The sequence below is a fragment of the Silene latifolia genome, chromosome 11 (assembly GCF_048544455.1).
Source record: "Silene latifolia isolate original U9 population chromosome 11, ASM4854445v1, whole genome shotgun sequence".
Classification (NCBI taxonomy): domain Eukaryota; kingdom Viridiplantae; phylum Streptophyta; class Magnoliopsida; order Caryophyllales; family Caryophyllaceae; genus Silene; species Silene latifolia.
In genome coordinates, this window is record NC_133536.1 from 83,979,237 (window position 1) to 84,004,548 (window position 25,312).

A 25,312-nucleotide genomic window follows, 5' to 3' on the forward strand; every position below is an offset into this window, starting at 1 on the left:
TAGAGAGGTTATGAGGCAATACTACTGAGGCAGAGATGGAACATTTTCAAGAATGTGTGTCTTTATGTTGTATGGATGATGTCCAAGCTACTGGTGCCTTATTTACCTGGTCTAAAAAACAGGAGCCTACTGACAGGGTTTACAGTAGACTTGATAGGGCTATGGGTAATCAGGAGTGGATGGAGAATTTTGGGGACTAAGTTGCTTACTTTCACCCTTAAGGATTATTTGATCATTGACCATGTACAATGATGGATAGAAGAGCTGAGATAAGAGGAAGGAAGAGCTTTAAGTACTTTAATATGTGGGGCACTGCCGAAACTTTTAAAGGGACTGTTGAGAGTGTGTGGAGGCAACTTTACTCTGGAACTAAAATGTTTAGGGTAGTGAAGAAGCTTAAAGCTTTGAAGCCAGTACTTAAATGCCTCAACAAAACTTGCTTTTCTGATATTGAGAATAACACAAATATAGCTAGTACTGTCTTGGAGCAAATTTAGCAACAGTTAATTGATAATCCAGGAAATATAGAGTTGATGCAGCAGGATATAGACTTAGCTAACAATCTCAAGGAGCTTATAGTTGCAAGGGATAGTTTTTTAACACAAAAAGCTAAGTTCCAGTGGTCTATTGAAGGTGATTTGAATACCTCATATTTTCACCATGCTATTAAAAAAAGAATGATGTTGAACAAAGTTTTTCAAATAGAGGATAAGAATGGGGTCCTGTGTACTGAAGGAGATGTTATTCAATCTACTTTTTTGGACTACTATCAGGACTTGTTGGGTACACATAAGGATAATATTAATGTGAATTAGAATATAATCAGAAGAGGGCTTTGCTGTACTGAGGAACATTGGAGAGTTCTGAATAAACCTGTCTCTCCTGAGGAAGTTAAGCAAAGTATCTTTAGCATTCCCAAAGTGAAATCACCAGGGCCAGATGGGCTCTCTAGTCAGTTCTATATATATGCCTAGGATGTTATAGGAGATGAAATTTGTGCAGCAGTGATTAATTTCTTTGATATTAGTCAGCTACTGGCTCAAGTGAATTCCACTGTCATTACATTGATTCCCAAAATGGAAAGACCAACCAGTGTGAAACATTTCAGGCCCATATCCTGTTGTAATGTTTTATATAAGTCAATATCTAAAATATTGTGCAATAGATTGGCTTTGGTGTTACCAAAGATTATCAGCAGGAATCAGGGGGCTTTTGTTAAAGGAAGGAGTATCCTAGAGAACATTCTTATATGTCAAGATCTGATCAGGTATTATGGGAGAGGGATGGCTTCTCCTAGATGCATGTTTAAACTGGATTTACAAAATGCTTGTGATTCAATTGAGTGGCATTTTGTGGACCAAATGTTGAATGCACTTGACGTCCCTGAGAAGTTTAGGCAGATGATAATGACTTGTGTTTTCTCTACATCCTACTCCCTCAGTCTAAATGCAGCTCAGTTTGGTTACTTTAAAGGGAGGATGGGTCTGAGACAGAGGGATCCTATTTCTCCCCTTCCCTTTTGTATCTGCATGGAAAATCTTACCAGAGTAATGGATTTTGCCACACACAAATGGTTTTTCAGATATCACCCTTTATGCAAAAGTCTAAAACTAACTTATTTACTATTTGCTGATGACCTTCTGATGTTCTGTAAGGGTGATGCCAGATCAATCATGTTGCTAGTAAGGGCCCTATCTACTTTTTCTGCTACCTCTGGTTTACAAGTCAATGTAGCTAAATCAGAGGTAGTCTTCAATGGGGTGAATGATACTTTGAAGTAGGATATCACCCAGATTTCAGGTTTCCAGGAAGGGGTGCTCCCATTTAAGAATTTGGGGGTCCCAATTCAAGTTGGCAAGCTTTCTAGGTAGGACTGCAACATACTGATTGAAAGAATTGTAGCTAAAGTGAGGGGGATTGGTGCAAGGAAACTAAGCTATGCTGGCAGACTTGTGCTCATCAACTCTGTCTTTAACACTTTACATAACTACTGGGCCTCTATCATTTTTATCCCCAAAGGGGCTGTAAGGAGAATTGAGGCTATTTGCAGGAATTACCTTTGGAATAGGGATACTGAATATCACAAGAGTGCCCTTGTGGCCTGGGACAAAGTTTGTTGTAGTAAGAAGGAAGGAGGGTTAGATATTAAGGATGCTGGGGTGTGGAATATAGCTAATGTTGGTAAGCTAGTTAACTGGATTTACACTAAGCCAGACAGGCTGTGGGTGCTTTGGATTAATCATGTCTACTTAAAAGGTGAAGATTGGCTTACTTATCAACCTCCTCCAGATTCCAATTGGAATTGGAGGAATATATGCAAAGTCAGGGATACACTGGCTGGTGGATACTAGGGTAGTAAGTGGATAGCTGGTACTAGGGGTTATACTATTGATTCTGGATATCACTTGATGCAAGAACCATACCCCCTGTCTAGTGGTATAAGGCTATATGGGATAATTGGAATGTTCCAAAACATTCAGCATGAGGCACTGAATACTAGGGCATAACTGTTCAAATGGGATTTGTGTGCAACTACTAGTTGTGTTTTGTGTGAACAGGGTGAGGAATCTCATGATCATCTGTTTAAAGATTGTCTATATAGTGCCTAGATCTTAGCAGGGATTGAGCATTGGCTGCAACTGAGCTTGGATGGCAATGGCAGCAGCTCAAAGTTGCAGAGGAAGGTGTGCAGGATAGCTAAACTAGCATGCTGGTATACTATTTGGCATGAAAGAAACTCCTATTGACTTGAACTGAAGCTTAGGAGGCCTGTGCAGCTTATCAAAGAGGTGAAGATGATGATGCACTCTAGAATACTGCAGAAAATGGAGAAGGTTTTATTGTAGTGAGATAAAGCTTGGCTTAATGGACTAGATATTCGAGTTTTATAAGTATGTCCTGGCTAATATGTAATGAAAGTAATGGAAGATCTCAAAATGTACTCAACACTTTGTAATTTGTTAATATTTTAATCAAAGCTCACATTTTACCAAAAAAAACTTGATTGATTGATGAAGAGTTGTCAATTCTCCAAATAATAACCCAATAAACTTCAATTACCCAACTACATCTAAGAATTCTTGAACAATAATTAAGGAAAGATTAAAGTGCAATTTGTAAAAAGATTAAAGGCTAATCTATTTTAATCTACTCCTAATGAGAGCTTAATCTAAACTAAGAGGACTTAGCCTCCACTAAGAGGGCTTAATCTCTTAATTATTACAAATGAACTATATATAGTGGTTACAATATTAGGTTAAGCAAGGGTGGATTAGGAAATAACATGCTTATGTGTCGAATAATCCTTTTCACGATTCAAGAGGATCCTTGCAAGGCAATCTGGGCACCAACTCGGGCGGGTTGAACCTGACCCGAGCGGGTTAGAGGCCAACTCGAGCGGGTTTCTCTTAACTCGAGCGGGTTGAGCAGCAGACCTTCTTCCCTTGCTTCTATTCCTATGATGCTTCTATATACTCCTAATTCCTATCATCCTCGGTCATCATTCTTGCCTCCTCTTCATACTAGTCCATCCAAGATCATCAACAAGCTTCCGAATATTTATCTTCTTTCCTACAAGACATATAAAATGCACTAGAAAAGCAAATAGGAAACAATTGACGGATAAAATGTCTATGAAATGCTATATTAGTAAGCAAAATTAGGCTTAGTTAGGGGACATAAATGTGCGTAATTATGACTCACATCAGCACAAGACCTTGTGAAGCACCTGGAAGTAGCATTTCAAATCCTGGAGAAGTACAACATGAAACTCAACCCTGTAAAATGCCACTTTGGAGTTTCTGCAGGAACGTTCAAAGGCTATATGGTGACAAGAAGAGGCATAGAAGCCAGCCCCGAACAGATCAAAGCTATACTAGAATTATAGTCACCCAAATCTGTCAAGGACATTCAGAAATTGACAGGCAGTGTAGCTGCCCTGAATAGGTTCATATCCAGGTCATCTGAAAGGTGTAAACATTTTACAACCTACTCAGAAAAAACAAACAATTCAAGTGGACCCCTGAACATGAGGAAGCCTTCCCGGATCTAAAACTATATCTTTCTTCTCCACCTTTACTGGCCAAGCTAGAAAAGGGAGAGCCCCTGTCAGTATATTTATCTATTACTGACACCGCAATAAATGAAGTCTTGGTAAAGGAACAGGAAGATCTCAGGCTGGACCTTATTTAAGGTGTCTTGAACCACATGAAGCCAAACAAGTACTTCAAGAAATTCACGACGGATACTATGGCAACCATAAAGGTGGAAGAAGCCTGGCAAGCAAGATACTCGGGACTGGCTATTACTGGCCAACCCTGAGGGCTGACTGTCTTGCGTATTGTGCAAAATGTGAAGCCTGCCAAATACATGCTCCAATTATCCATCAACCATCAGATCTACTACATTCAATTTCTGCACCCTGGCCATTCGTGAAGTGAGGCATGGACATAGTAGGAAAAGTCCCAGTAGCTCCAGGCTAGAAAGTATTCATGTTAGCCATGACTGATTACTTCTCCAAGTGGATTGAAGCAGATTCTTTCAGGCAGGTTACTGAGAAGGAAGTAATATCCTTCATTAGGACAAATATCATATGCAGGTATGAAGTCCTTTCAGAGATAGTCTGTGACAATGTCACTCAGTTTGTTGGAAAGAGAACCAAAGCGTTTTGTGAAGAATGGAATATCAACCTGGTAACTTCAACCCATGGCTACCCAAAAGCAAACGGGCAGGCTGAATCAAACAACAAGGTAGTCATCAGCTGCCTAAAAATAAAGCTGGAGAGTAGACGAGGTAGATGGGCAGAAGAGCTTTCATAAGTACTATGGCCAAACAGAACAACTCCAAAGACTTCAACGGGCCAAACACCCTATTCTTTAGTCTATGGTTATGAAGCTATCATCCCTACAGAAGTGCATGTGCCAACCTTGAGATACAGCCGGAACAACATAGAAGTAAACAACAACCTGATGCAGGTCTGCCTAGTCCTAACAGAAGAGTTGTGAGATGCTGCCAAAATCAGGATAGCATCATATCAACAAATAGTAGCTAGAATTTACAACAAAAATGTCAAAATCAGAGTTTTTAGGGAAGGGGACTTAGTCCTACGAAAAGTATTTCCCAACAAAAAAAGAAAAATCAGCAGGCAAGCTAGCCCCTGTATAGGAAGGCCCATATTTAATAGACTCAATCGTCGGAGAAGGAGCATACATGCTACAAACCTTAGAGGGAGAAATGATCTCAAGATCCTAGAATGTAACTCATTTGAAACTATTTTATATATAAATTCTCAGAATAATACTGCTATACCCTATCCTGACAAGGTAAAAAATCATTTCTACTTACACTAATTTAATATATGCATACTCTACCTGTTAAAACTGCCTGCTTTATATGTCCAACAAGCAAACTCTATGTGTATCTTGTATGCAAACCTTATGTGTCCTATCCTGCTCATATATCCTGATAATATTTGAATCCTGAAAAATTATGCTTGATCTATTATTACATGAATAAGTCTTCGGGATTGAGGGCTACTCTATTATATCCCACTACTTTGTTTTTATTTTATTTTTGGTACCGTTTATTTTTATTTCACCTTGTTAAGCCCAAACGTATATTGGTAACCCACACCAGATACGGCAAATATGGGACCAATCAAGCATGAAATAATTGCCTGACCCAGCTATTTGCTGCACACCTCTACAACAACTGGACGCAGCACTGTGACGGGTAAGAAGGCGAAAGATCCTGACGTCACGTCCAAATGTCCTCTAGACAGGCAGAATACCAAGCCCTCCAGCCAGGCAGGGGACATAAGCCCTCCAGTTAGGCTGTATCCCACCCACTTCAGTCATGACAGGAAGAAAAATTGTACATGATTGAAGATTAAATATCGAATTAAAACACAAAGACAGGTTAACAGGTTGAAATCATTTATTTAACATGTTAACAGGTTTAAGATCATTTATTTAACAGGTTATCATTTATTTAACAGGCTAACAGGTTAAGGAAAAAAGGTCAAAAAAAAGAGGAATTTTGAACGAAGCAAGCCAGAAAAGGCAAACTTGCTGTCATTAATAAAGCCCTCACCCCTGGGGCAAAGGCAGCTGAATGTTTAACTTATCAGGGATGACCTCCCTGACAAGGGTAACCAAAATACAAAATTGTTTTCCAGGGACATCCCCTGGATGGGCCAAAAACTAGCATAAATTATCATTTAAAAATTACTGCTTCTCCTAAGAAGCAGCGTCAGCAACATCATCCTAAGCCTCCTTAGCCTCTTCATCATCCTGCTCTCCTTGAGACTCCACTTCCTCCTCTTCACCAAGGTTGTGCAGGTTAGGATACCTTTTAGCAGCAAGGGTCATTTCAGCTTCAAGGTTCCATTTTGCCCTGGCCTCCAGTGGTTTAGACATGGAAGCAACCTTTCCCTTGACAAAGAAATAGAAGACGACATCATCAAGCTTGCCTTCCAAATCATCCTTATAAAGGTTAAACTCTTCATTCCTTTCCAAATACTTCTGCAGCAACTGCTTACTCGACCCAGCCTCAACCTTGGTAGTATCAGGTTCAACCTCCACTCTCTTCAAATCAGCCTTGGCAGCAACCAGACCAGCCTGATTAAAGGAAAGCTCAGACTTCAGCTTATCAATATAAGAATTGAGCATATTGGTCCTAGCCACCAACGAAGAAGTCTGATAAGCATTGACGAGACAAGCTATAGCCACCTGATCAAGGAAATAAAAGACATGTTAGAAAAAGAATTAGGAAAATATCTATGAAAATAAACTAAAAGAAAACTTAGGATACCTCTTTTAAGGAACCAAGAGTGTCAGTCACAAGATTGACAACATGATCCACCATAGCAACCGCCTTGGTAGAAAATTCAATGGGGTCCATTAACACCGTTAGAGGAGAGTTAGAGTCAGCAAATTCTTGGATCTTTTCCCTAGCAACTTCCAAACTACATGTCCTAGCCTTCACCTCCCTGATAAGAGGAGGAATACCAGCCTCTTCCTACTTCCTTTAACGAGTAACAGGACTAGCCTCAGAAGGAACATCAGGTACAACCGGATCAGCTGGGACATCAGTCAGGTCAATTGGTTTATCAGCTTCAGTTCCAGGACCACCACTATCCTGGGAATCTTCCTCCTTGACTTGACCAAGCCTTGCATTTAGGTCCGCCATACCAAACCTGTTACGCCTAGTAGACGACCTGGTAGCTACAAAATGAGGAACTGTATTAGAAATAAAGACAAGCCATAACAAAATTAACCAATGTAAGGAGAAGCATAAGGAAAGGAGTCTTACTGCCAGAAGTTGAGGCACCAAGAGGCTTAACATGCCCGAAAGCCTTGGAGACACCCTCTTCCTTCAAGCACTGAGGAAAACGTTCCACCCCATAATAGAATGGCCATGACCTCTCCTCGGGAGCAATAGCTCAAAAAGCAGTTATCTTTTCAGATGGATATTCAGCAGTGCTCACCCAATCGTCCACTACAAAAGAGGTATACCCTGTTAAATATTTCCTTCTTTACTTTAAACTAACAAAATATGTGTAGGATAGGTAAAAGTTGCAGGATACTTACCACCAGTACATGCATCAAATTTAGATACGCCAAGTCAGGCCCAACCGAATTGGTCCTGATGAACATGTAACTAGCAGCCCAACTTTTATCAGCACCACTATCCAGATTGCTGAGAAGGAGATAAGTTAAAGGCCTAACCTTGAAACTAACCCTGCCAGGACTATATATCCTCAAGGAGCAGCAGCTCTTCAAATCATCAAGAGTAAAAACCAGTTTATGCTTGTCACATAAAAACTCAATAGAATGAACCACCTTCTAGACCATAGGCATGATCTGGTAAGGAGGAATACCACTTTCCTTGATGACTTAAACCATCAGAGGAGAGAAAGGCAACTTACAACCAGCTCTAAAAGTCCAATCATGGATACAGAACCAACCAGGACAAGCCCAGTCAGCCCTGATAAGAGAGTCTTTAGGAATCCAAACCTCATCATCAGCAGGGATAATCCCTTTCTCCTTTAAAATTTTCTCAAACTCGGGCTTGAGACGATTGGGAAGAGAAGACTGTTCGTCAAGCGCTTTTGATGGCTTGAATTCAAAATCTTTATGAAATATGGACACCATATCCATAACAGAAACAGAGGAAGGATTTTCAGAAGGATCAGGCTTGTTTTCATAAGTGTGTTCAGGGTTTTGCACGAAAGGTGTGTCAGGAGCAACAACACCCCTGGTTGATTTTCTTTTTACAACCATAGTTTTAATTTCTAGAAATTTTTGGGAGTTAGGACGAAGGTTGAAAATGGAGATTGAAGAAGAATTAAAAGATCTACAGAGAAATTATCAGATTTTGATGAAGAATAAAGCAAAGGTAAAAGAGTATTTGTAGTGCGATGAATATCTAGGATTTATTGCAACTTGCATGCAATAATTGAAGCGGTTGCAGTACATATGACACTTGGCACATTTAAATCAACTAGCCATTTTTTCAACAATGATCACAACTCAACCGTCCTGAAGAAGTTACTTAAATAAGTTGATGGTTATCTTCTCATTTCTGGCCTGACCCAGCGAAAATGAGAAGATAAGGGGCAATTGTTGGGCCTGATAATTTTGTCCTGCATTCAGGACACATTCCTACCCTAGCCTGATGATCAGGGTAGAAACGTTAAGATAGCTCTAGGCTGGCACCAGGCAGGAGAGGACAACAGTCAAATAAGAGGATAATATCTGACTAAATATGGAGATTAATTGTGCATTATTACACCAATTTGGACCAATTAAGAAGAAGATTCAATCATAAGGCTGAACATTTATTCGGGTGACTAAGAGTAATTAAGGAGCAATTAATGGCGCGATTAAGAAGAAATATTACGTTATGAACAGATGATATTACGCAGCTTGGACAAGATTACTATAAAAGGAGCATCAAAGATCATCTCAAGGAACATTCGACAACCTCACAAGCAACACAATTACAATACTTAGATAAAATACTCTATATTGTGTCCATTTACATTACTATTCTCCATATACATAGTGAAACCTCTCCTAACTTGGTGCTCGTGGTTTTTTTTCCCAATTTAAGGGTTTTCCATGTATAAAATTTGTTGTCTTAACCATTTACTTTATTTGCTTTACTTTATATATATTCATTGTATCCTGCCCTATAGTCCTGGTCAAGCTAGACGAGCTAGTTAACTCTGCAACAAACTCTACCCTGACCTGATTCAGCCTAGCACAGAATCCACCTAAAACAACTATCATGTTAAGGACTTCACAGTTAGTAACCTACTTAATCATTCTAAATCTATAATAATCCTCTTTAGTGACATGTACTCAACTTTTATTGAAGATAAAGAAACAGTTTGTTGTTTCTTGGACTTCCAAGATATCAAACTTCCTCCAAAAACACTAAGAAACCACTGACGACTTTTCTTGGCCGAGGACTTACAGCCCAATCAGCATCAGAATAGCCCTCTATTGTATAATCTTGCTTATTATTTAGCATGATATCTCGATAAACATCTATCGCTATGCATCTGAGGACATGTAATGAACCTTTCCAATGTTGATCCCATGGAAATATCATTAGTTGGTTTAGTAGTTGAATACTAAATGTTATATTAGGCTTTGTGTTTGTCTGGAAGTTCATCTTCCCTACTAACTAATTAACTTCCTATAATTAGTGGGATTGTCAATTACATTCCCCGAGTCAAAGTCTTGTTTAAAGGATGTGTCACTCAAACTATATACCTTTTGAGATCTGTGCTCTTTTCTAATCACGAATCGTTCTATTTCATCCCTTTCATCACTCTACCTCTTAGCCTCAGTGGTAACTTCAGGGTTGTCCATCACCATTCCATAGAATCTTTGCTAAAACTAGGTAACTAAATAATCATCAACTAAGATATCAATATCCTCAATCATATAGCAAGCCTCTTCTATCATTGGACTCTTAAATGCAGTAGTCAAATAGAAGGTTATAGTGTCATCCCTTACAACTGGAGTCTGTCGCAGTTTTTAACATCAATTAGCACGCCCGGGGTATGTAGGAAAGATCTTCCTAAGATAAAGAGAATACGAGTGTCTTCCGCCATGTCCATAACAATGAAATCGACGGGTTTGAAAATTTTTCCAACGCTAGCTTGTGCGTCCTCTAACACACCTAAGGGGTATTTAACTTAATGATCAGACTTCTAAAGGATCATGTTTCACAATTTAAACCACCCATATTTAATTTTTTGCAAACATAACCAGGCGTAAAACTTACAGTTACTCCAAAATCACACAAATCGTTATCAATAGCGAAGTTACCAATAGTATAAGAAAATGAGAAATTACCAGGATCCTTTGAGCTGAGGTGGAGACCGACTTTGTAAGAGTCACTACACTATTCAATAAAAGCCCTGACTTCAAACTCATTGAAAGAACGCTTATGGGTCAAGATTTGCTTTATAAATTTCGTATAAGCCAGAACTTGCGTTATTATTAATTCAGTAATGGGACACCTACCTGGAGGTTATTAAGTACTTCCATAAACTTCCTGAATTGCTGATCAAGCTTGATTTTACATTTTCGGTTCGATAATAAAATTTGGATATGAATTGGTGTATGGGCATTACAGTTTGGAACACCAGTAAACGAATTGAAGAAGTAACATCACGTCGGAGTACTAGACCGAGTAAATTTTCACTTGGTCAAGTGGCATCTGGCTCGTCCGAGTTCTAGTTAGCTCGGTCAAGTGAATCAGTCTGGTGACCTTCTATTTCTTCTGCTGGAGCAAGTAAATCCTTTGTCGGCCTAGTAAACTCAGGAGGTATTTTTCTACGTAGGAAGCCTTAGAATTTCCATCCTTAACACTTTTGTTGTTCCTAGTATCCGCAACTATCACAGCTTCATTAACTATCTCGACAAACACATCCCCATTACTTTGCATTTGTATGCCTGATATTTCGTAACACTCCGAAGATAAATGGCGTCGACGGTGTCATGTGGGTGCTTACCTTGTTGAGGAAGGGTATCGCGTTGCCTTTGCACACTAGAACTCGCAAGCTGAGCAACTTGCATATCTAAATCATGTTGTGGGTAACCAGCTAACTAATCATAGCCTCTTGCTTGGCTTGACAAGCCAAGATCTGTTTTAGGAGAGCCTTAATCTTAGCCACATCATTATTTGGTTAATTTTAGAGAACAGGTTAAAATTGTTGCTGCTGAAGGGCTTGGCATTGATAGTTTTTTTGGGGTTGTTGGTTACGGTGTAGAGGTACATAAACAACTTGAAAGTTTTGCTGCTATGGTGGTGACGGTGGTAATTGAGGATTCACCACAATTTGACTCCTATAAGAAATGAGAAATCGATCATACCCGGGTTGCTTCGGATAAGGGAGATTGTTCCGGAATCATTGAAACGCATACACTTACTCTATCAAACACATGCATTCTCGGGAATGATGGCCCTCTTGACCACATGTCTCACACATTTGTTCATGTTAAACTGTATCATTAACCTATTTGTGCGAACTGGAAGCTTACACAACATTCAAATTATCGAACTTCAAACTTAGTGTTATCCGTTTAGCACTCACTAAAGAGGAATCACTATCATTATTGGCTTTCAACGAGTTACCCCGCGAGTTACCATAATTAGTAGCATGTGTCGTCATCTCTTTACTTAAAGCCCAAGTTTTATCATCATCTACAGTAATAGCAACCCTATCTTTAGCTTCTGACTCAATCGTAGTTACACACTCATCATAAGGACCATTGAAGAACTGATGGCAAGAAAACATTCCTCAAACCCATTTTGAGGACGTTCACAAACCAACTACTTGAACCGTATCCATGCTTTAGTTGGGCTCTCATTAGCATTTTGTTTAAAACATGTTATCTGACATCTTAACATATAAGTCTTTAGAGGAGGATAATATTTCTTGTAGAAGGTACGAGTTTAGGTATTCTAGTATGTGATCCCCAAAGCATCTGTATCAAGCTCAGTAAACTAATCTCTAACATTGTTGCGATAAGAGAGAAAAAAAAACTCCTTAATCTGATCTTACATTATCCCAGTCCGAGTGATTGTAGAACAAAATCAGCAAAACTCTTAATATGTGTGTGAGGGTATTCGTTAGCTCCTCCCCTTAACTGGTTCTATTCCACCAGGTTGATCAAAGCAGGACAGTTCAAGATAAAAAGGTATACTAAACTGCGAGAATATCTGGGCATAAGCAAAAATGCTACCAGAAAATGGTGAGAACTGCTTTAACGAACAAAAAGCTCGTCGGAAGAAAATAATCAAAAATTAAATAACAAGCAATACCGTTTTCTAAATAACGACGCCAAAATTTAATAGGTCTAAGTCGTATCTCAAATCAAAGATAATCCTTAAGCACACCAAGTAATGTAGATTGTGAAGTTAGGGGTAAGACCACAAGCAAATGGAATTAAACTATTATTACCTATATATGGACTAATTCTAGACTATTGTTCACAAAGTTTGAATTTTAGTTGTAACTAAAACGAACGTAAATAAGATGAATTCAAATATATTAAAAGAGTATAAGGCATCAGATTCACAATGAATATCAGTTAGGGGGTTCAAGGTCAATCAATTAACTTAAACAAACTAAATAAGGGTGCAAGTTCGGTCAATACAATATATCCTTTAGGACACCAACTTAGTATGTCGCTATAAATAAGTCTGTCTACCTAACTGTTATAAGACTTTATTAGTCTTAATTCGGCCGGTAATAATCTTAATTCCCTAAATTAATCAATTAAACCTGACAAACAATTAAACAATTAGATTGATAAACAATAATTAATCGACAGTCAATCTAAGCTGTTAATCAATTCCCTAACTTCTAACAAATATTCATTGATCCCCTCTCAACCCTAGACAGATAATTAGCTATACAAAACGATTGAAATAACGATCAATATAATTAAAGAATACATAATTAAAGAACATAAAGGAAATTAATTGCCAATAAATAAAAGACTAACGGAATCCAATTGGATAGTGTCAAATCAAGGAAATGCTAAAAGTGCTTAAAACTGCCTAATGAGAACGTAATCAAAGATAATCTCCGAATGTTTAACCTAATACGAGGTTTAACGTACTCATACATCACAATTAATAAACCCACAAAACCGAGTATAGCAAAATAAGGGGAGATCGACCGAGTAAACTCCCACTTGATCCAGTAGGGGTCAACTCGACCGAGCTCTTTTTCACTCGATTGAGTGATGCTGTCAGAAGCCACTTTTATTTTTCTTTTCAGCTCGTGCTTCCTTTTATTGCGCGCATGCATATCCTCCAATAAGCTCCAGTAATAGCTCACACCCTACAGAAATGGGAAATCAAGGCGGGAGTAGCGATATTTCACAAAACACATTACATTTAATCAAAACAAGCATAAATGACGATACAATATGCGGTATTTATGGGGGGGGGGGGTGTAAATCAAGTATAAAATACGCTTATCAAAAACTCACCACTGAGCCTATCTGTTTGTTTAATTTACTAATTATAAAAAGGTTGAACTGAAAACATGGCATATATAGAATATCCTGCAAAGAATATTCAGGCATAACATGTATAGTCCCTACCGTATTAGCTACTTGACCATTAGGTAAGGAAATAGATAAGACTCACTTATGCATCTTAAATCGTAAAATAAAACTTTCTTAGAATAGATATTGTTACTTTCACCTGAATCTGTGATCCAAACATCGGAATAACATTTGTATTCATACGAGAAGGAAAAATAGATTGGTAAGAGAGTATATTACTACTAAAGTTGGCTGAAGTACTTGGGATATCATTAGGATTATTGCCTTCACAACTGATGTGAGAATCATGAGATATAGTTGTGAGTTCCGTCAAGATGATTATTGATTTCATTAATAACCAAAACATTAGCATTGTAGGAACCCAAAATACTATTTTGTCCTTAGAATGCATTAATAGTTTTTTTTCTATTCTACACATGGTAACATTTTTCAATTAAGTATCCAGACTTCTTGCAATGGTTACAAAACATAGTAGACTTGTCTTCAGATATCGTTGCTTTCCCTTTAAAAGTATTGCCTGGAAGAGGATTATTGCTTTTGATGTTATTTACTCGTGCATGATTTCCTGCACTATTACTCTTATAATGATTTTGAAAACTATTCTTACTTCTGACCATTGTTGTTTTTTCCCATAAATTATTTTAGTAATTCACGTTTGTTGCATAAAGTATTGAAGAATCAATTTTGACTTGAACTGAATTATGAAGCTCGCTCTCTTTGCCTTTCTTCTTGAATAAAATTGTTCCATATAGTAACAAGTTTAGCAAGGGGTTCTGCATTAATATAGTTCCCCATTCCCTGACTACAATAAAAGAATCATTCAACCTCATTAAAAACTGCAGAACTTTTGATCTTCTTGAAATTTGATCTGCTTTACCTTTGCACCACAATTACATCCACATGCACACTATGGGTTCATTTCCATATCATCAATCTCATCCCAGATAGATTTAATCTTGGTAAAGTTTGTGACTATACTATCATTACCTTGTGCAAACTAAGATAATTTCTTTTGTCTCCATATAATTGTGCCTCATTTTACAGTCAAACCTATCTTCTAACTCAGTCTGGACAATATGTGTAGTGCTACTATATAGATCATAATCTGCAATCTCAGGTGAAACAGAGTTGAGTGTCAAAGAAATAAAACAATATAACTACACCTACGCCATGGAGTAGTTAAAGTAGATGCATGCTGTGGAATAATGTCATTAATAAATCCAAGTGATACATCCTAAAACCTCTTGGTAATAGACTAATAGAAGGAGTAACCCAACCTCTTACTTTATAAAGTGATACAATCTCACTTCTCAGAGCGATATGGAACACTCACACATTCATAGGTGGATTTATATTTTAACACACAATTAATAAGATAACCAAATTTATAACGTTCATCGATACACTACAGCCTTTAAAAAAGAGGGTGATACAACATATTGTAACACCCCTAATTTCCGTAATATATTTCTTTAATTTTATTTTTCCATATTTTGTATTTTATTTTTCAGGGAAAATATTCGTCTCTTGTTTGTTTGGGTCGTTGGGCTTGGTTTTGGTGAAGATCCAGTGGTTCTATTGGGTTCCACGTGAATATGGAGTAATATGGGTGAGTTTTGGGCCTAAGTTTGGAATAATTAAAGCATGAGCTTATTCTATAAATAAGAGAGGAAACTAAACTCTTGCATTCATTTCCTCCTATTTCTACAAACCCCTAAACTTAAATCTTCCTCTTCTTTCTTCTCCCTTGGGCCGCATGTTTTCTGGCGCCTAGGGCTTCGTGCCGCTCCTTTCGTCTTCGTTCTTCATCGTTCTTCGTGCCTAGATCGATCATATTCCTTGGATTTATCAATCTTCGTCGTAAGTTTCGTAGTTTACGCGTTTATTTAATATATTTATATAGAAAATATATTAATTAGATCCATTATCTTTGGCATGTGGTTAATTCGTTAAAGGCGTGGAAGTTGCACCTGAAAAGGACATCTATCTCGTGGAAGACAATCTCTAGGATTTATTTACTAAAAAAGTAACTAGGTGTTTTTCTTTTAATTGTGTTTATGCAAATGGATGTAATTGATATGATTTAATGATTGAATTGTATGATTGGTACATGTTTGATTGTTTATTATCATGATTAATTATGTTTTCGTATGTTTGTATATGTTTTCATATTTTAATTATATATCGTATGTTGTTTATATGTTTATCTTGGGTGTCATGAGCACAATTAGGGTTTACGAATAAAACCCTAGTGGTGGCATAATAGGCGGCCAAGAATGAGATTCAAAGTTATAGCTAAAGCTAGTACAACCTTGATGATGATTCGAGTGTTATAGCAGAAGTTAGTATAACTTTGGGTTGTTACTCTAGTTATGGCTAAATGATGTGAATATTATTTGCGCACATTTAGTCCCCTAATTGAACCTATTTTGCATACTTTTATAACATTTCATGACCATTTTATCCGTCAAATCCTTCCTATTTGCTTTCCTAGTGCATTCTATATGTTTTGTAGGAAAGGAGATAATAAGGCGGAAATTCCCGTCTTTCGTGCATATTTGAAAGCTTGTTGACGATATTTGATGGACTAAGTATGAAGAGGAGGCAAGAATGATGACCAAGGAAGTAGAAATAAAGAGTATATAGAGGCATCTTAGGCTAAAAAGCAAGGATGACGAGAAGGAAGACATTGCAAGAAGAAATTGCTCGAAAACCAAACCAAGGGTTGCTCCTTTGGCTCTGAAAGTATGCTAGATTACACGGCGTCGAAAAATCAAGTGATCTAGGCTTTTGAATCACTCCAATAGGAGTCCGGATGAGGAAATGACGTCCGTTTTACAATCCGAGCTCAAGATACAGTTCAACCCGCTCGGGTCAAATTCAACCCGCTCGGGTTGAAGCCCAGGACGCCCATATTTCGCTCGGGACGGGCGTATTCCTAGACAGGAAACGTTTCCTTGCTACGTGAACCACAATCCGCCCGTCTTCATGCCCAAGACGCCCGGATTCCAAGGCATCAAAATTTCGTCTTCTTCAAGCCTCAATGAAAGATGCCCATCCTTCGAAAAATACCGGCGTTTCCCTGCTTAAAACTCAAAAGTGTAATTACTATTTTACCCTTTCTTAACCTAATGATGCTCTACTATATATACCCCATTTGTAATAATCAAACAATCAAGTTTTCATATTAGAAATTCCTCCTTAGATTAGATTAGGAGTAGATTAGAATAGATTATCATTCAATCTTTCCACAAATTACACATTAATCTTTCCTTAATCATTGTTCAAGTTTATTATTAAGTAATTCAAGTTTATTATTGGGTAATTAGAAGATTATTGGGTTTATTGGGAGATTGACAACCTTCCATCAATCATCAAGTTCTTCTATTATTCTTTGCATTATTATTATTGGAATCTCCATAGGTATAATTCTCTTAATCCTTGTTTTAATTATTGTTAATCTTTCTTACTTGTTCATCATGTTTGGCTTTGTTAGTATAATTGACAACCTTATTAACATGTTAAACTTGATCATGAGTGAGTAGTTACTTAGCTAGGATTAATGGGTAATTAGAGGAAATAAACATGGGGAATGATTCATGCTTAAATTAATATGCTTTCATAGTTTATTTGCTTGCTTGTTGTGATCTCAACTTATGAACATGTTATGTTTGATGAAATGCTAAGCCTATGAATCCTTGCATTTACTACCATCACTTACCTTTTCAATGAGACTTGTAAGACATAAACCAACTCGAGTCTCATTAGACCATGCATATAGTTGAGTAGGGTGGATTAAGTCGACTTGTAGGTGTTGTACAATCTAATCGATTCGGCTCCGGGACCCAAACCTCCCTAGGATTATAAGATATAAACCAACTCAATCCATCACAACAATAATTGCTTGCATCTAGTAGGAAACATGTTTGTATGATCAACTCCCATGAATCCCTTATGAACCCATGATATCCTAGCATTTTTAATCAATTGTTTACATCTTTCCTTTTGTTGCTTGTTTATTGCATCTATTAGATTAGAATCATCAACCCATTATAATTGTGACAACCCCAAGCATAACCTTAATTAGATTGAATAATTTGAGTAACCACCGTCCCATGGATCGACCTCGACTTACCACTAACTAGTAGTTTGTTGAGAAATATAAATGTGTTTGATTGGATGTGACCCGACGACATCACCCATCAAAAATGGCGCTGTTGCCGGGGACGGTGTTGTTTATTTGAATTGTTCTTTTGTCTAGTTTTAGTTGTGCTTCTTTTTCTTGAATTTTATTGTACTTGTTCTATTTCACATGCTCAACATGTCTACATTCACTTTTTGGCAACATGAAAATGAGTCTTTTGATAAGTACATTGCTAGATTTGAAGATTATATGACTCATGCTTGGCATCATGGTTTTACTCTTTCAAATTATGAAGCATGTCGTGTTGTTTATAATGGCATGAACCTTGAGACCCGCAACTTGGCATTTCACTTGAGTGGTGGTAGGATATGTGAGATGAGTTGTGAGGAATTTTGGGAATTTGTTGAGTTCATGACCATTAATTGTCTCAAGCAAACTATACATGACATATTTGAAAGTGCCAAGGAAGGTATAGAAGCGATAAAACCCACATTTCAAAAATTCATTGAGGAAAACTATGATGAAAATGAGATTTGTGAGGATGAGAAACCTTTCTATAACCTTGAGTCAACCCACTATGCCCACAAAATTACCCCACCTTGGGAAAATGGAGTGCTAGATGAGGAGAGTGATGATGAGGAGGAGTACATTCTTGATTGTGAAACTAATGCTTGGATGCCGTCATCCTACTCTTCTTATGTTTCAATGAAATCTACCTTCATGGAATTTGATGTTAATGGGCAAAGTGAGAATGATATGGATGTGAACTTGAGTGAAAACTCACCCTTTGAGGATGACATATTTGAGGGAGACAATTGTGTTGAGCTTGGTGAGCCTTGCTATGACAACCCCTTTGATAATGGACCTTGTTGGGATGAGGAATATGATGAGGACATTTGGGAATCCCAAATAGACACCCTTAAAGTCACCTTGGATGATAATGAGAGTACTTGCATTGAATGTGGTGATTTTGACTATTTGGAGGATGAGTTGAGTGAATTGCCAACCAACTACCCATTTCATGTTCCTACCATCCATCATTTCTCTTATGATTTTTGTTATGATGCTCTTGATATGCTTGTTCGGTCTCTTACTTGGGCATTATTTCATTGCATAATCTTGTGTTGTTATCCATGCCTATTTATTTCTCACTACCAAGAATTTGACCGACTTCTACGTGCTTTGAGTGCTAGTGATGATTTTCCATGAAATTGTTAATTAACAATCTTTGGTTTAATGGAGTTCCTCAATAACCATTAATTTGTATATATGCATTTAGTATAGTTTGCATTGTGATATATCTCACATAATTAGATTAGTTTGCATTGTATTTATCTCACATGATTCATGTAGTTATTTGCATATAGATTAGAAGTCATGCATAGGCACTAATGGCCAAACCTATTCATTTCTACACTAGAAATAGTGTTTAAATCGGTTTGGGGAGGTTTGATCATAGGTGACCATAGTCTACTAGAAAACATGCATCATCTGTGTAGTTTAGATTGCATTCATTTGTTACATATATCATATAGAATTGCATTTAGTTAGAGCATGCATTCATTCATATCATATTGCATTTGTACTTTATTTCAAAAAAATCAAAAATTCAAAAACATATTTTCCTTGTTTTCCTACTCCTACATGTACATTGAGGACAATGTCCAAAATAAAGTGGGGGATGGGAATTTATATTCCAAAAATGCATAAAAATTGAAAAATTTCGAAAAATATAAAAATACGTTCTTTAATTTCATAAAATCAAAAACCATAAAAATTTGAAAAAATTCAAAAAACCAAAAACATGTTCTTTAAATTAGTAGTGTAGAATTGTATATACTTGTGTTTTTGTTCTCTTCTCACATAGATACAACACTACATTTGAGGCATTAGCAAGGGAAAAATGAAGACCGCTTGGTATGATCACTCTAATCTCTATTTCCCTTCCATTTCTTTTTCATTATTCATATGAGGAGGATGGGCTTACATGTCAAGGAGGATGTGGTGTAATTTGTTGTTGCGGTTTGTGTATCTATGTGTTGTTAGGAGTTGCATTTAGTTTATATGGCATATTAGTGAAGGAAATGTAGATCTATATACATACTAACATATTCATATATGTTTTAATTTAATTTGTCATAAAATTAATTAGTGATCTTATGCATGCAAACTTTAATAAAAGAAGATAAGAAAACATTTTCTCACCATAAAAACGGATCATAAAGGGCACAAGTGGAGAACTCCTTCCTCCACTTGATCTTGAGCTTTCCATATGTTAGGATGATCCTCCAAGCACCCAAAGTAGAATGCCTCCAATTAGTTGCACCCAAGACTAATCCCATAATCCTTACACTATTATTAACTAGATAATAATATAAGTAACCTTAAAATTATTCTAATATTTTTATGATTACTACATTGTAATCTTGAGAATATATTAGAAATTTTAGAACAAATTTCCATAAAAACAATTTTATGAATTTAGAGAGAAGTTAGAGTATTTTCCTTTCAAAGACATGTGAAAAAGAAAAACACTACACTCTATAATTGAGAGGGTGGGACGGTTCATTAAGAGAGCATGGGGAGTGCAATTTTTGATGTTATTTATGCCCAATAGCTTTTGGCATAGATTAGAGAAAAATATGGAAAAGACAAAAGCCAATCAAAAACAATGGCTTGTCTCATGTGTGTCTAATTGTGTCTAGTGCACACAATTCAAGGCACATTTTACACGGTCCAAAATCACTCATTTACGGGTCCATTTTGGTTCTTATATTTGTCGCACAAATACGTGTAATTTTATTTTAAACATCGTCTCATGTTTTAAATAATTCCCAATTAATTTCTTCTAACATCACTCCGCAAATATACGTGTACAACTGCACATATATTTTACGTACCAATATTAATCACATTAATTGATTAGTACAAATTTAATAATTAACCGCTTAATTATTAATTCCTGTCTCAAATAATTCATTATTCAATTATCGCATAATAAAATAATAATTTCCGTGCCTTGAGTTCAAAACTCGAACTCTCTCTAAATAATTTGTTCGACTACCTTTTAGTCAATTTTAAGGAATTAATTAACTCGTATTGTCATACAATTAATTAATCTTTTCTATTATGGGAATCGTCCTTTAGGTGTGACCTCAAGGGATCAACTGACCACCACCGTCAAACGACAGTAATGTCAAACTCTAGTCAGCCAATCATTACCGATAAATGTTGGTCAGTTGACTATATATAATAGAATCATCCCAAGCGTATTCTTGTAATGAGATTTAACAATGATATTTAAATCATGTGATCGCACTATTGTTGAGGACACATTTCCCAACAATTAGTTGGTAGAATCATTTGCATTAGGATGTTTATATGCTAGTTGCATCATGGCATGTAGTTTGCATGTTAAAAAATTTTGCGAAACCGTCTACTTGGGAAGCTTGACAAGTGTATATAGGCCCTAGTAGATGCCTTTTCTTCTTAAGACTTTGCTTGTTAGAATACTTGTAAAACACCCTAGGATGTGTCATGCTAGTATCCTTTGACCCATGGATTAAGGCCTAGTCAAGAGTACCTTGTGGTGTGATAACTCATTGGCTACCGTTTATTCTAAGGTGACCCTTGAAACCATGCATCCATCCATCATCCATGTTCTACCATACATTTTGTCATCAAAGGGAATGGGCACAAAAAGAAATCAATTTGAGTTCAATGAAATGAAATGTGAAAGAAAGTTTGCAAAAAAATGCATCAAATGAAAAGAAGAGCAAAATAAGAACCTCTAAAGCTTCAAATATAAGCCACCCTCACTACATATGGGGTGACTTTGAAAATGTTCAAAAGAAATGCAAAGAAAAGTTGAAAGTTGTCAAGTGTTGAAATGCCTAAAATCAAAAAGAAATGGCAAGAAAGTGTTCTCAAATGTGTGGAAAAAATTCGGGTTGACTGGAAAAGAAGTGATAAGGGTTCTCCGGCGTATCAAGTAAGCAGGAAACTTTCTAGAATCCGGACGAGTGTTAAACGATGGACATTGGATAAACGAGCTGAATGGAGGCGCAAATGGGATGATTTTGATCTACGATTAGAACATGGCATGGCTCTGGCCATTGCAGGGAATGGGGATGAGGAGTACACAAAAGTTAATGAGGAAGTAACGGATTTTGCAAGGGCGGCGGCGGCTTTCTGGAAACAGCGAGCAAAGATTAAGTGGATGATTGACAGGGATACTTGCACAAAATACTTCTTTAATTGGGTTAAAGGTCGAGCGGGGCGGAATTATATCCACGGGGTAAAAGGCTCGGATGGAAATTGGCTCTATGAGGAGGGACGGGTCCGAGGAGAATTCCAGAAAGCTTTTATGGATCTTTATTTATCACTGGATGACAGCGTGGAATGGAGAGACCGTTCCTTGTTTGAGCCTACACTCAAGTATCTTGATCACTCTTTCCCACAAGATGAGCTGGACCGACTAAGTAGGCCTTTCTCAGCTAAGGAGGTCCGCGCAGCGGTTTTCCAAATGGGTGCTCTCAAAGCTCCGGGTCCTGATGGTATACCTGCGGTTTTTTTCCAACGATGCTAGTCAATGGTCAAAGGTGATTTTACAAAGGCTATCCTCTCTATCCTGAATTCTGGGAGGGTGTTACGAGAGGTAAATAGGACTTGTATTGCGCTTATCCCAAAGAAAGAGAATCCGGAGGGAGTTACGGATTACCGTCCTATTAGTCTCTGTAACGTAGTGATGAGGATTATGACAAAATGTATAGCAAATAGACTGGCAAAGGTGATGGGCTCGTTAGTAAGTGAGACACAGAATGATTTTCTCCCGGGAAGGAGCATCAGTGACAATATCCTCGTGGCTCATGAGGCCATCAATAAAATCTCGTCCCATGGATATGGGAGACAGGCTCTGGGTGCTTTTAAGACAGATATGAGCAAGGCGTATGACAGAGTCAGATGGGATTTCTTGGAAGCAGTGTTGGTAAGGTACGGATTACCGCAGCATTTGATCACGCTCATGATGAGCTGCGTGACGACGGTAAGCTATGAAATTCTGGTAAATGGCATCCCCTTACCACAATTCAAGCCTAAATGTGGTCTACGGCAAGGTGACCCCCTATCCCCTTACCTTTTCATATTGTGTATGGAAGTGCTATCCCGCAACATTGATCACGCTCATAACCTTCGATTGATTCATGGAATTCAACTAGTTAGGAGGGTTTGGCCAATTACACATCTTTTCTTTGCGGATGATTCGGTTTTCTTCTTCAAGGATAAAGGGGATACGGTGACCCGCTTGGTGCACCTCATAAAGGATTATTGTGAAGCGTCTGGTCAAAGGTTAAATGTGGATAAATCAGGGATACTCTTCAGCCCGAGTACTACCCTGGTTAAAGCACAAAGAATTATGAAAGCCTTTAATATCAGGAAGAACAATGGTATTGGGAAATATCTGGGTATCTCGGCGGAATTTAAAGAATCAAAGCAGGGCATCTTCAATCCACTTATTGATCATGTCACCAGACGCATCTCTTCGTGAAATGGGATCTTTCTCTCACCAGCAGGACGTCTTACTCTGATTTCATCGGTTCTATCCAATCTCTCAAATTAATTTCTATCGGTCTTTAAAGTTCCGTTAAGTGTGGCAAAAAGGATTAATTCTATTTTGGCACAATTTTGGTGGACGGGATGTAAGATGGGGAATAATATCCACTAGTGCAGCAAAAACTTCCTAAGCTTGCCGAAGAGTGCGGGTGGGTTAGGCATTCGTAATGTCAAATGTCTTAACCAAGCTCTCCTAGCCAAACTTGGATGGAGAATTGTTTCTGGAGAGTCATCTCTTTTTTGCAGGATTTTCAGACAAAAGCTTTTTGGGACTCAAGTAGTACTACAGGGTATGACACCTATCAGGGGCACTGGATGTTCATGGGGCATACGTATTATTTTGCATGGGCTCTCAATTGTTATGGAAAATATTGGTTGGAAACCTGGTCTTGTTTCGAGGCTGAATGTCTGGACTGCGAGATGGGTGGGGGGAGAGCGACCGGAGCCTAGGATTGAATGGCTAAATCATGGTAATGGCCACCTTGCTAACTTACAGGTTAGGAATCTTCTCCGGCCTGATGGTAGATGGAATAAAGACTTTATAGAGGGCATGTTCACGGAGGAATGGGCTGCACGGATTCTTGCTATTCCGCGGTGTGAAATGCGAATGGGTGATAGAGCTTACTGGCCGCGCACAACGTCGGGCATCTACACGGTAAAGAGTGGGTATGGTCTTATCTTCGAAGAACATATGATAAATGCTGGGACTGTAAAGGATAACGGTAGGCTAAATGATCGAGGTCGGCTTTTTTGTCGAAAAATGTTATGGAAACTACCAGTGCCACAGATGTGGAAAATTCTTATTTGGAAAATTATTACCAATGTGATACCGACTGGACAAGAGTTTTCCAAGCGAAATATTGAAGTGGACTTCTTCTGTGGTATGTGCAAGGGAGACCAACGAGTCATGGAAACCTCTGAGCATCTCTTTAGGGACTGTGGTTTTTCAAGTAGAATCTGGGCAGGTTCGTTCCTAGGTATAAGGGTAGAGGGTGCTAGAGGCACTCCCATTTCTGATTGGATCTATGACTGGATATATTATCTGAGCAAACGAGAGGAGGGAATGTGCCACGTGATACATTTTGTGGCTGTCTTGTGGGGTCTGTGGACTCTGAGAAATAGAATAAAATTCCAGGATCAGGTTGTGCACTCGCATTTGATCACGAATATGTTCTATAACGTCGTTGGGGAGAGAGCGCAAATCTTGTGCAATGATCTGGCCTCAAAACAGACTCGGAGTGACAGGCGAATTGAGGAAGACGGATAGTCCCAAAGGGAGCTTATGGCTATTCGCAATGACAATCCTGTGCACATCCTAGGTAAACCGGCGGGATGTGCCGTGATACGGGTAAAAGTGGATGCTAGTTGGGTCAGGACCTTTGATGCGGCCTTCAGGTGGGTTGCGTATGATGATACGGGGCAGGAACTGGGTCGAAGACAAGTGCGTACCAGGGCAGAATCACCGCTGCAAGCTGAAGCATTGGGCGTCCGTGATATCGTGGAATGGGCTCGAGAGGAGCGGATTTACCATCTGGACTTCTCATCGGATTGCTTGCAACTTATCAATCAAATAGCAGAGGTTGACAGAGGTAGCCATATGATTGAAGGGATCTTAGAGGACATTCGGAATGCGTTTAGCTTTTTTCATTGTTTATGCTTTAGTTTTCTTCCAAGACATTTAAATGGCCTCGCGCATAGCTTAGCTAAGCAGGCCATTAAACTGTGAAAGCTTTATTTACAGCTGTCAAAAAAAAAAAAAAAAAAGTGTTCTCAAATGTCATATGCCACAAGAAATTGGGGGGAAAACAAAACCAAAAGCAAACTCCCAAAGTGAAACTCAAATATCTATTGATCCCTTTATCCATCATATCCATTCTTGTGCATGGTAGAAAAGGGACGATCCTTCTTCTTGTTTAGGCAAGAGGGGGAATTCCGCGATCCTCCAGTGTCTCTAACA

At 38.1% G+C, this 25,312-nt stretch overlaps 3 protein-coding genes and 1 non-coding gene across 4 annotated transcripts; all 4 read left to right on the plus strand.

Annotated features, from left to right (window-relative positions):
- The first annotated feature begins 4,499 nt into the window (after nucleotides 1–4,499).
- On the plus strand, nucleotides 4,500–4,817 carry LOC141613603 (uncharacterized). The gene has a single exon (XM_074432346.1). It carries the CDS (start codon nucleotides 4,500–4,502, stop codon nucleotides 4,815–4,817), a length of 318 nt encoding a protein of 105 aa, XP_074288447.1.
- A 7,007-nt stretch (nucleotides 4,818–11,824) lies between these two features.
- Nucleotides 11,825–11,931, plus strand: LOC141616037 (small nucleolar RNA R71). Its single transcript, XR_012530415.1, has one exon. It is a non-coding gene; the product is annotated as a small nucleolar RNA R71 (small nucleolar RNA).
- A 9,916-nt stretch (nucleotides 11,932–21,847) lies between these two features.
- On the plus strand, nucleotides 21,848–24,622 carry LOC141613604 (uncharacterized). Its single transcript, XM_074432347.1, has 3 exons — nucleotides 21,848–22,301; nucleotides 22,518–22,737; nucleotides 23,602–24,622. The coding sequence occupies exons 1-3, from the start codon at nucleotides 21,848–21,850 to the stop codon at nucleotides 24,620–24,622; spliced, it is 1,695 nt and encodes a 564-aa protein (XP_074288448.1).
- A 15-nt stretch (nucleotides 24,623–24,637) lies between these two features.
- LOC141613605 (uncharacterized) lies at nucleotides 24,638–25,081 on the plus strand. Its single transcript, XM_074432349.1, has one exon. The coding sequence runs from the start codon at nucleotides 24,638–24,640 to the stop codon at nucleotides 25,079–25,081; it is 444 nt and encodes a 147-aa protein (XP_074288450.1).
- Nucleotides 25,082–25,312: the final 231 nt, after the last annotated feature.